Genomic DNA, 11,789 nt, shown 5'->3' with positions numbered 1-11,789 from the left:
CTAGTCTAGTTGCACACACATTGATGTTTAGTTGACAGGAAGACTAGTTCGTCGAAACATCCCCATGCGGGATATAGTTTTGAAGAGCACGTCGCGAGGATTCCAGCGGTGAAAACAGATCTTAATTCCGACGCGCGGTTTGGAAGATATAGCTTTTTGAAAATTTGAAAACCGAAACAAATGCATATGTGATCTGTTTTTTCCAACTGATTGTGACCGGTGTGAATGTATTAAATGTTAAAAGATACATGCGCTAACGGACAAAAATTACACACATACATGTCTATGTAAAGCAAACGCTAACGAATAAAAAATTTCTATTTTAGGCCGGCCGCTCGCGCATGCCACCGAGCAGCCGGCCGCTACGTAGACTCGTCCCAGCTAATATACCCCACTTTAGCAGTAGCGAAGCACCCGTGGCCCGCGCTACAGCTAGTGGCATCGCACCGCAACCTTATCTCCCCTGTCCCTTGCCCCCACCCTCTCCACCGCCCCTCCCCCAACCAATCTTGCCCACACCGCAGATGCCTCCTCCGTGCCAAACGACGGTGACAGGGACGCCGGCGCCCTAACCCGCGTCTCCTTCCACCTCCCCCAGCTCGTCTTCTCGCCGGCCGCTTTGGAGGAGCCTCCTTTCGCGCGCCACCGTGTTCGGGCTGCGGCGACCACCAGAGGTCCACCGCCGGCTGGAGCTCCCTCCTTCTCCACTACGAGGCACCAGCAGAGGGGGGCGACTCCTCCTTCCATCCCTAGCTACGGCGTCCAACCTCTAACGCCGATTGATCCCCTCCAAAAGTAGCATCTTCTTCTTCCTCTGGTTCTTCTTCTTCTTCCCCGGATCTGATATTCTGATGCGTGTGTGTGTTCGCGTGGTTGTGTGCAGGTAGTTGAAGGAAGGGGGCGGGCCATGGAGAAGCTGCAAGGTGTGGGCCTGAAGCCATGGATGGATGTGTTTGGTATGAGGATAGCGGACGGCGAGGAGGCACCGAACCGAGCGGCGGGCAAGGACGAAGTGAAGCTGCGCGCACCGTCGTCCTATCCTTCCTCCGCCTGCTGTTACTGGAAGCAAGCGCAGTACCATCTCAACTCATCCACGAGGTGAGCTCTCGTCCGCGTGCCCGCAAGAATCTTGTGTTTATGCCCGTATCGTTTCTCTGTTCACCGACACCCCCACAGCATCCTACAGCTTCTGCCCACCTACAATCCTCATTGTTTGTTTAGTGCTCACTAACCCACATTGAACGATTCCAGTCGATGAATGAATGCATCTGGTCCAGCAAGAGGGGAGGGCAGAGCAGAGCAGGGCATCCAATGCTTTTCTTTCCCATATACTTTTACCTGCTTAAGTACTCCCTCCGTCCGGATTTATTAGGCCTCTCAGCATCACAAGCATGTCCCTTTTTATAAGGCCTCGCTTTGGAAAAGTGCATGCATGCAGCCATTTTATTGGTTGCATTGAAAGTCATTGTTGCTGTGCTAAGGCTAGAAAATTAATACACTTCATGCATGCTTTTTCATTGGCTGCATGCATGTGAGAGAGTGCATTGAGAGTAGAATGAAAGAATTAATGTGAGCAAATTACTATGTGTCTTGATCTAAGAAAAGTTGTCTTTAGGCTTAATAAACCCGGATAGAGGAAGTACTAGCATACGTATGATCATCATTAGAGGCTAATCTCCTTTTTGCCGGGTCAGTGGATGCTAATCATAGTTTAAGACTTTGGTCGGTCAAGTCAAGCAAAACTAGTACGTACGTAGTGACATGTGATTCATCGGTCAAGTCAAGCAAGACACAACTACACTCACTCCAACTGACTCTGCTCTCCCCGTCCGGCGCTCACATCCCCCACCTGCTGCTCAGCCTCGCCGGCCGGCAACGCAGAATTTCGTCCTGCACTATATTTCTTGCTCAATTGTTGTTAGTGCTTAGGTTGTACTAGTAGCAGCAGCACAAGTACAAGAAGGGTTTCAGATTTCTCACTTGTGCAAAGAATAAGTTCAGTCAATCTAATATTCATACTTACATTGTAAATCCCTATGTACTTTTAGTGAATTCCCTTTGTAATGGTAGTGTTTGCAATGTAAAATTTCAGTGTAAGATAGACTAATAAAAGACTGAAACTACAGTCCAAATCATTGTTACTTAACTGAAAATATTTAGACTGAAAATATGCACTGTAATTTAATGTGCACTTTTGCCCAGTAATGTGTATTCCTTCTCTTTTTGGTTGCCTGAATTTAAAGTGGTTTTGGGCTGTAATTTTCAGTAATGTGTCACTTCTAGTTTACCTGAATATTTTTGTATTCTTATCAGTTTTGTGCCCCGTTCTAAAGAAGTTCAGTAAATGTGTACGCCCCATTCTGTAAATACAATATTTTACAAACCATTTAGATACAACAACCTGATCTTTGTTTTCTTTTTCACAAGAAGCTATTTTTGGCTTACACGAAGGGATGCATGCTCTTCATCTTGCAGGTATGACTCATTCTCACATTCTTACTTCGCCTTTGTTTCCTTCAGCTTCTCGATCTTGAAACTTTAAGATAAATTGCAAGTACTCAGTATCATGTTCTTAAGCAAAGCTACTGTTTTTTGCTTGAATTACAGTGTTTTGTCTGACCTATGTATAGTGTCAATAAAAATCTAAATTTCAAGATGGAGATATATTTTTTGGTGGCATCTTAAATCACAGTAATTTACAACCAAGATAGGTTTACAATGTCTTTTTGATAGCAACTATAATGCATAGCTACAGATTTTGTCGAATACACATATGTATTTTGTATGCATGACAAATACTGGGGTCAAATAGAATAACAAGTAAATCATTCATGTTGTCTTCATATTTACTTGAAGGACTGCATGTTCTTCATCTTTGTATGCCCCATGGATTTGCTTGTAAGCTTCAGTAGTGTTATCTATCTAGTCTGATTTACACTACTAGGAAAAGGGCTATAGATGGAATTGACACTAATGGCGCACCAGACATGTGGTACGTCATTACTATATACTAATGGCGCATCATGTGTTGGTACGCCATTAGTGTGGAAGACACTAATGGCGCACCAGGCACACTGTGCGCCACTAGTAACAAAATGTTTTTTTTTCATTTTTTCAAACATACTAATGGCGCATCTGGGCAGAGTGCGCCATCAGTAGTTAGAACTACTAATGGAGGCATCAGCCATAGAGTGCGCCACTACTGTATTTTTTTTTACTTTTTTGCAAAACTACTAATGGCGCAGCGTTGCATAGTGCGCCGTTACTAGTTTAAACTAGTAATGGCGCACTGTTCCACGGTGCGCCATTAGTATAAAAATTATTTTTTTATTTTTTTGCAAAACTAGTAATGGCGCATGTCTGTGTGGTGCGCCATTAGTATGTTGGATTACTAATGGCGCATGTCTGTGTGGTGCGCCATTAGTAACCTGGGACTAGCTAGATATTTTTGGACAGCCACACCTACACACTCACTTTCCCCACTTCATTCCCCCCACCTCCTTCTCTAAGCTTGTCGGCTGCCTCCTCCTCACCTCATTTGCACCATAGAGTCATCAAAATTAAGTGTTGAAATTACCTTTTTTTGATAGGTAAGTAAGGGGAAAGCTATCTTCATATTGTAGATCTACTTTTTTTCTCCCTAGCTCGCTCCAACAACGTGCATATGCACTTTTTGTGGCCTAGCTAGATCTATGTATGTTTGTGGTGTTGCATATGTTTGTGGTGTTGCATATATGTTTGTGTTTGCAGGTACCGGTATTTGAAATGCAATAGTTGCCAATATTTTGCCGGAATGTTGATTCATTTTCGTTTCGGCGAGAATTTTGGCACTATGCATTCTTTTTGGTCCTATTTTTAGGGAAAGTCATGCCAAATTTTTTCTTGATTCTAAAACATCGTTTTGCTCTACCCCGCAGGCGACCATGGTCCGCACGATGACCGAAGGCATCGTGAATAGGTTTTTGAGCTCCGCGAAGGCCGAGATGTTTCAAAAGAACGAGACGGAGATAAGATGTCCGTGTCGAAGATGCAAGCTGAAGAGCCTTATTGCGGACCCGGATTCCGGGCAGGTGCGGGACCACCTGCTCTTGCGTGGTTTCATGGATGGCTATCGGTGGCAAGGTGATGAAGATGACTATGAAGTCGTCCATGGGGGCCGGGCAAGAAATGAGAAAGGGCAGCAAGACAACCACCGCGACTCGGGCGGGCGAGAAGACGAAGAATCTCCAGGACATGATCACGACGGTGATGCTGTACACAGTCATCATGTAGAAGATGTCGGACATGATGATGAGGAAGATGCCGGAGAAGACGAAGGGCATGATCATGAAGATCAAGATGCCGGAGGAGCAGACGACGATGGACCATCGATGGGCTGGGTGCAGGACCCTCATATTCAAGAGCTGCTTCTCAAGCAGACGGATAACGCAAGAGCTGCCGCCCGAGAGAAAGCCAAGCTGGATCAACTGGAGATAGACGCGGTTACTCCATTGTATGAAGGATGCATACCCGAGGATATCCGCCTGAAAGTAACGCTCATGGCTTTGGAGATGAAGGTAAAACACAAAATGACTGACGCATGCTTCAACAAGAACATGTCATTCTGGCACGAACGTCTTCCCAAGGGGAACAAGTGCCCGACCAGTTTCGAGGAGGCGAAGAAAGTCGTGTGTCCTCTGGATTTACCGCACGTGAAATACCATGTGTGCATGAACAATTGCATCATTTATCGGGGCGAGCACGCGGAGTCTACCATATGTCCGATGTGCAGCGTCACTCGATACAAGAAGAGGAAGAAAGCTCCTCGAAAAGTGGTGTGGTACTTTCCGATCACTCCTCGTCTGCAGCGGTATTTCGCGGACCCTAAGGTAGCAAAGCTCCTACGTTGGCACGCGGATAGGGAGGAGAAGAAGCGAGAAGATGACGCAAATGATCCGGAGATAAATAAAAAAGACAAGATGTTGAGTCACCCTAAGGATGGGAGCCAGTGGCAAGCATTGAACTTCGGACACCCAGAATTTGGGAAGGATCCAAGGAACATCGTGCTGGGCGCGAGCACCGATGGAGTCAATCCGTTTGGCAGCCAGAGAAGCACACATAGTACCTGGCCTATGTTTGTGTGGATGTACAACCTTCCCCCCTGGTTGTGCATGAAGAGGAAGTACATTCACATGAGTATGCTAATTGATGGGCCGAAACAACCAGGGAACGACATCAATCTGTATCTGGGGCTGCTGAAAGAGGAGCTAGACACGCTGTGGAAAATGCCAGCCAATACGTGGGACGCCGCAGAGAAAGGATATTTCCCTATGAGAGCCGCACTGTTCACGACGGTGCACGACTATCTCGGTTACGGATATCTCGCGGGGCAGTTGGTCCACGGATTTTCTGGATGCGTCAGGTGCATGGATGACACAACGTATCGCTAGCTAGATAGAGATCCCGGGTCTTCGAAAACTGTGTTCATGGGACATCGAAGGTGGCTTCGCGACGATGACCCGTGGAGGAAACGCAAGGATCTGTTCGATGGTGAAACCGAACTCCGAAGACGCCCGCGTACGAGGAGCGGCGAGGAAATAGACGGGCTGTTGAAAAATTGGAAAGATTGCCCACTGCCGGGAAAGAAGCAAAAGGCGCCAGAGCCGGGAAAGAAGCGAAAGGCGCCAGAGCCGCTGCTGAAGGTTTGGAAAACGAGGTCTGTTTTCTGGGACTTGCCGTACTGGAAGATCCACCGTGTGCCTCACAGCCTTGATGCCATGCATATCACGAAGAACGTGTGCGAAAGTCTACTTGGTACCTTGCTCAACATGCCAGAGAGGACCAAAGATGCGCCGAAAGCAAGGGCAGACTTGAAATCAATGGGCATCAGGCAGGAGCTTCACGCTAATGATGATGATGATGATGATGATGATGATGATGATGATGATGATGATGATGAGGCGAAGCAGGACACAGAAAGTCGTTGCAAAGGCAAAAAGGCCAAGAAGACCGGAAATGACTACCCTCCCGCGTGCGTCACTCTATGTCAGGAGGAGATCGAGCAGTTTTTCACCTGCCTCGTAGGAGTAAAACTTCCTTACGGTTACGCGGGGAAGATAAGCAGATACCTAGACCCAGCAAAGCAGAAGATCAGCGGGATGAAGTCTCACGACTGTCACGTGCTGATGACGCAGATACTTCCAGTTACAATCCGTGTTATCATGGACGCGCACGTCCGTGAAATGCTATTTGGCCTATGCAACTTTTCCGACGTCATCTCTCGGAAGTCGGTTGACGTGAGGCAACTCAGAAGGCTACAGGAAGAGATCGTGGTGATACTATGCGAGCTTGAGATGTACTTCCCGCCCGCATTCTTCGACGTTATGGTGCATCTGCTGGTCCATATCGTGGAGGATATCATCCAACTCGGGCCGACGTTCCTGCACAGCATGATGCCGTTCGAAAGGATGAATGGTGTTATCAAAGGATACGTTCGCAACATGTCACGTCTAGAGGGAAGTATGGCCAGGGGCTTTCTGACCGAAGAGTGCATCTCCTACTGCACGAATTATTTAGGCATCGAGAACCCTGTTGGTCTGCCCGTCAACAGGCACCTCGGCAGGCTCGCTGGATGGGGTCACCGTGAGGGTCGCCGTGAAATGCATGTCGACTTCGAGGGTCGACTCGCCGACTTTGAAAGAGCAAACCTAGTCGCGCTACAACACATAGACGTGGTCGATCCTTGGGTGGTAGAGCACAAAACCTTTATTAAGAAGACGTACAATGATGGAGGCCAACAGAGGACGGACGGAGATATAATCAAAGAGCACAACTCATGTTTCACGTGTTGTTTCAAGCAGAAGCTTCTGTCGTACGCTTTACATGAGGATTCTTCCGCGGAAGAACAACTCATATTCGCCTTGTCACAGGGCGCCGAGCACAACCTGATGATCTATGAGGCGTACGATATCAACGGCTACACATTCTACACCGAGGACAAGGACATGAAGAGCGATGGTTATCAGAACTCCGGGGTAACGATGGAATCCTACACCGGTAACGACAAGGACAGATACTACGGAAGGATCGAGGAGATCTGGGAGCGGAGCTACGCTGGAGAGAAGGTCCCGATGTTCCGTGTCAGATGGGCCAAGAGCGTCCTAAAAGAAGACCGGTATTTCACCACCATGGTTATACCCGAAGCCAAATCCAAGACCGCGGGCGCAAACGTCACCGTGAAAAATGAGCCATGGGTACTGGCTTCCCAAGTGGACCAATGCTTCGTCATTACTGACCCGTCAAAGCCCAGTCGTGTTGTCGTGAGGAGAGGCAAAAGGAAGATCATCGGAATGGATGGAGTAGCCAATGAGCAAGACTTCGACAAGTACGGCGACCCAAAGATCGAACATGATGACGAAGATGAAGTAGTAGTAGCATACACCGCAAGAAGAAGCAGGACCACCCTACCTAAAGGACGTCCGTTCCACAGAAGAACTCCATTTGCGAAAAAGAAGGGCAAGAAGATTACGAACAGATAACTAGTTAAGATCGACTGTATTTAAATCGTAGTCTTCATTTCTCGGTTGTATTTCATGGGCACTTTCTGATATTATGAATATTTTTAAATTTTATGGGCACTTTTTGAATTCATGAATATTTTTCCAAATTTGATGATATTTTTTCATATTCAATATGATAAAATATTGAATATTCATGAGGACACTTGATCTCGATCCCCTTCCATCTCGATCGCTATCCCCCTTCATCTCAATTTCGATGCCCCTTCATCTCGATCGCTATCCCCCTCCATCTCGATCTCGATCCCACCCGCACCCTCTCCCGCTAGCTCCACCGCCGCTGACGACCCACCGCACCCTCCCCCGCTCCATCGCCGCCGACGAGCACCCCCCGCACCCTCCCCCGCTCCACCACCGCCGACGAGCACCCCCCGCACCCTTCCCCGCTCCACCACCGCCGACGAGCACCCCCCACACCCTTCCCCGCTCCACCGCCGCCGACGAGCACCCCCCATTTCATATTCATATTCATTTTTTAAAAAATAATAATAAAAAGTGTAGACTACAATTGTTGTTAAACAACAATTATTACTGTTTTTATAAAAAATATTAGTGTTTCATATTCATATTCATTTTCTAAAAAATTATTACATGCAACAAAAAATAAAAATAAATTACTTATGGCGCACCTCTGGCTGGTGCGCCATTGCTATTTATAAAAAAAAGATTAGTAATGGCGCACCTCTGCCTGGTGCGCCATTGCTATGTAAAAAAAATTACTAAAGGCGCACCGACCGCGGGTGCGCCATTAGTACGCTTCCCCCCCTAGCTAATTCCTCCCTCTCCCTCTCACCATATCCCCTTCGTCCCTCTCCCTCGCCAGATCCACCCGCGCGCTGCCCCGACGCCGCCGCCCGGACCCTCGCCGAACTCCACCCCCGCCGTCCCCGCGCCCCCACCACCGCAGCTCCCCCGCGCTGCCGCCCCCGCGCCCCCCACCACAGCAGCTCCCCCGCGCCCCAAGCCCGAGGAGGAGGACCAGGAGGAGGAGGAGACAATGACCGCCTCTACCTCAGCTCAGCCAGGCCACGCGACGCCGAGCCGAGCGCCGCCTCCCTCGCCGTCCCCCCTTCGCCCGCGCCAGCGCACTCGACATCCTCCCGTCCAAGCCCCTCCGCCCACGCCCGCACCCCCGACGTCTTCCTCCATTCCTCCATCCCCTTCCCCGGGTGATTCCTCCCTTCTCCTCCACCCCTCCCCTGCAAACCCTAGGGCCACCTAGAGCTAGTAGCTAGATTGACAGTGATAGTTAGGAAGGATGGATCATGCCTTGATCGAGGGCAAACATTTTTTGGGGATTTGGTTTCCTTGGCCTTTCTTTACCTTGTCGTCAAGATCGGCATGGCACTCATGAATGCGGGCATAATTGGGTAGCTACTCTCTGTAGCTTCGTGTATTGTAGCTGGATTAGCCATGCTCTCCTTGTCTTTAGCTGAAACCGGGGTAGAGTTGTTGCTGCCTATGGACACTTTGGTGCCCTGATGCTTTGCAAAAGCGAGTGAAATGGGTTCGTGATGGGGATTGTCTGAGTGGATATAGCATGATACTGTCGCCATTTGTCGTATCAGAATCTTCAGATCATCTACTAGTACTGTAATACGGAGTACTAATTATCATTAGCATGCCCATCATGGGTATCCGTAGCCCTGTTTACAGAACATCCCCAGATTTCCAGGGTACAACAGATTACTATAGTGAAGTTTTCAAATGAAAAACTCTGCGGTAAAACCATGACATTTAGTGACGGCAGCAGATTTTGAGTTACTGTACCATAACATAATTTTGACTGTTCAATACATGATTAATCCTAGATGTTACTGAATTTTTCTCAACATATTAAAATTGTCATGCTACTGAATGTTATAGAAATGCCAGGGAACACAGAAATACTAGGGCACACAGCATTTAGAGTACTCTGAAATTCAGTTCTGAAAAATATCGAGCTAGGTACAGAAGTGTAGGTACAGAAGTCTAGTAACATTTTCACTTCATATATGTGTTGTCAGTGTCAAAAATCATTACTGTAAATGTTCATGCATAGTTTGGACAGAATTATGTTAGTTTTGTTTTGTAACTAGAAGACCAAAGTGTTAGGAATTCTGTCCAAACTGTAGTTTTCAGTATTTCTGTCCAAACTGAAAACTTTTAAAAAGACCATGTGTTTTTTGGTCAAAATCTGCATGTAAAACTGAAATAATCAGTCATAAAGAATATCCTCAAGACCATGTGTTTCTTGGATTTCTGTAATGATGATGGAACATTATAAAGCATTGTACTCCAGTGTGTATGAAGGATTGATTTTATAAAGTTGTTCTTATATGGGTGAAACTTCACTTGTTTTTAGGCTAGTGCAGTGTGTTGCTTCTTCTGTATGGGCCAACTATGTGACAAATAAATTGTTCCTTCTTCTGAATTTGACAAGTAATGACTTGCAAAGATGATGATCATCTTGCTAGTTTGCTGGGTTTTGTCTCCGACCATTGTGTCGTGATGAATTTGCAGGTACCCCGAGAGGCCCTTGAGTTTGCCGGAATGTCGATTAACTTCTGTTCCGGCAAATTCGGGTACTCCATATGTCCTATTTTCAGCAGAGGTCATGCTGAAATTTTCCATGAATTTAGCATGACTTTGCTAAAATAGGACATATGGGGTACTTGCGACTAATGCATGGGCCGAGGTGATTAGGCCCAACTTAGAATTCTCCTTAGTATTGATAAACCCTAGATGATAAACCCAACATAGGTGGTAATAGAGCCAAGTGATTAGTGCCAAGTGATTAGGCCCAACCTAGGGTGCCTCGGCATCGATAAACCCTAAATGATGAAAACTTAACTTGGCTTCTACAGGGTGCCTCGGTGTCGATGAGAACCTAAATGATGTACGCTTAGGCTTTTAGGGTGCCTCGGCGTCGACAAACCCTAAATGATAAAAGCTTAGCTTTTAGGATGCCTCGGTGTCGACAAACCCTAAATGATGAGACCATGATCTTGTTCCTTGACAATAACCAACTTTTTGACCAAACTTTTTTCCTATTTAGCGCGAAACATGGCCCACAACAATGAGGCCGGCGGTTCGGGTGGCAAGCAATTCTGGGAGCTGTCCCAGGAGTTGGAGGAAGAACCTCACCGCTATGAGGACGCCGCGGAAGACACTGATCCTGACTACACAACCCCTAGTGGCGTCGGGGATGACACCACTGATGATGGCGCCGCGGATGCCACCGCTGATGATGGCGGCGCATGCACAGATGGCAGCCAACCGAAGAGGCAATGGAAGGACCGGCGCCCGACCATGCTCGGCACCGTCAGGGAGGAATTTACTGAAGTGAACTCCGACGGGCATCCGACGGCGCCCAAACACGTAGTCAAGGGGTACTCGGTTCAGCTCGGGTGCATTCTCCGGAGCACCGCCTCGATCAACACCGAGAACCTAAGGCATAAGGACCGAGGGAATTTGCGCAGCCTCCTCTTCATGAAGCTGCACGAACGATACAAGTTCCCCGCTGAGTTCGCAAACACACGCCTCTCGGGGAATAAAGTGAACGGTGCCGCCCTCACGACGATGAGCACGGCCCTGTCTACTTGGAAAAGCACGGTGAAGGCAATGATTGACAAAGGTGATAGTTATGAGAAGATCAAGGCGAAATATCCTTTGATTAGCGAAGATGACTACAAGGAGTTCAAGATCAAGTGCAAGAGCCCCGCAACCTCCGAATCAAGTCAGTGGGGGAAAGAAATGCGGCAGTTGAACATAGGGGTCCACCAACTCGGTCCCGGCGGTTACAGAGTGGCGGAGCCTATATGGGACAAGGAGGACGCGGAGCGTGTCGAGCAAGGCCCACCACCCCGTTTCGAGAAATATAGTGACAAGCAGACCAGGAACTTTCTCAGGGCCCGGTACAAGGAGGACCCGGTAACAAAGGAGCTTACCACGGATCCGAAGACCAAGGCGCTTGAGCTTGTTCTGGTAAGGAATACACCCCCGCATAATTAGCTCCATATGGTTGCATTCTAATTAATCCCCAATATTTCTAAATGGTTCACGGTCCATCCGCAGGACAAAGAAAGCAGTAGCGCGGGGTCGTCTCAGAGCTCCCCTTTCGACACCCCTTTGAATAGGGCGTTGAACGTAATGAAAAACAAGGATAAGCTCAGTAAGCCAACGTCAGTTGGTCGTGTGGCCGGCAAAGGCTTGTCCACAAAATGGTCGTCATACTATACCGCTGGTGGGAGA

General features: G+C 47.9%; 1 protein-coding gene across 2 annotated transcripts in view; it reads left to right on the top strand.

Moving 5' to 3' along the window:
* The first annotated feature begins 427 nt into the window (after positions 1-427).
* LOC125515652 overlaps positions 428-11,789 on the top strand; it is a 33,188-nt gene continuing 21,826 nt past the window's right edge. Inside the window, exons 1-3 of one of the 2 annotated variants that reach the window (XM_048681165.1) lie at positions 428-795; positions 884-1,098; positions 2,428-2,475. In XM_048681165.1, the coding sequence (XP_048537122.1) occupies positions 908-1,098; positions 2,428-2,475 (239 nt within the window). In that variant the 5' untranslated portion in view covers positions 428-795; positions 884-907. The remainder of the gene's footprint in view (positions 796-883; positions 1,099-2,427; positions 2,476-11,789) is intronic. The other variant, XM_048681166.1, reaches the window with a different exon arrangement.

This window comes from Triticum urartu, chromosome 6 (genome assembly GCF_003073215.2).
Source record: "Triticum urartu cultivar G1812 chromosome 6, Tu2.1, whole genome shotgun sequence".
In the NCBI taxonomy this organism is placed as follows: domain Eukaryota; kingdom Viridiplantae; phylum Streptophyta; class Magnoliopsida; order Poales; family Poaceae; genus Triticum; species Triticum urartu.
Note: the sequence above shows the minus strand (reverse complement) of the source record. Positions and strands in the feature narration are given on the sequence as shown.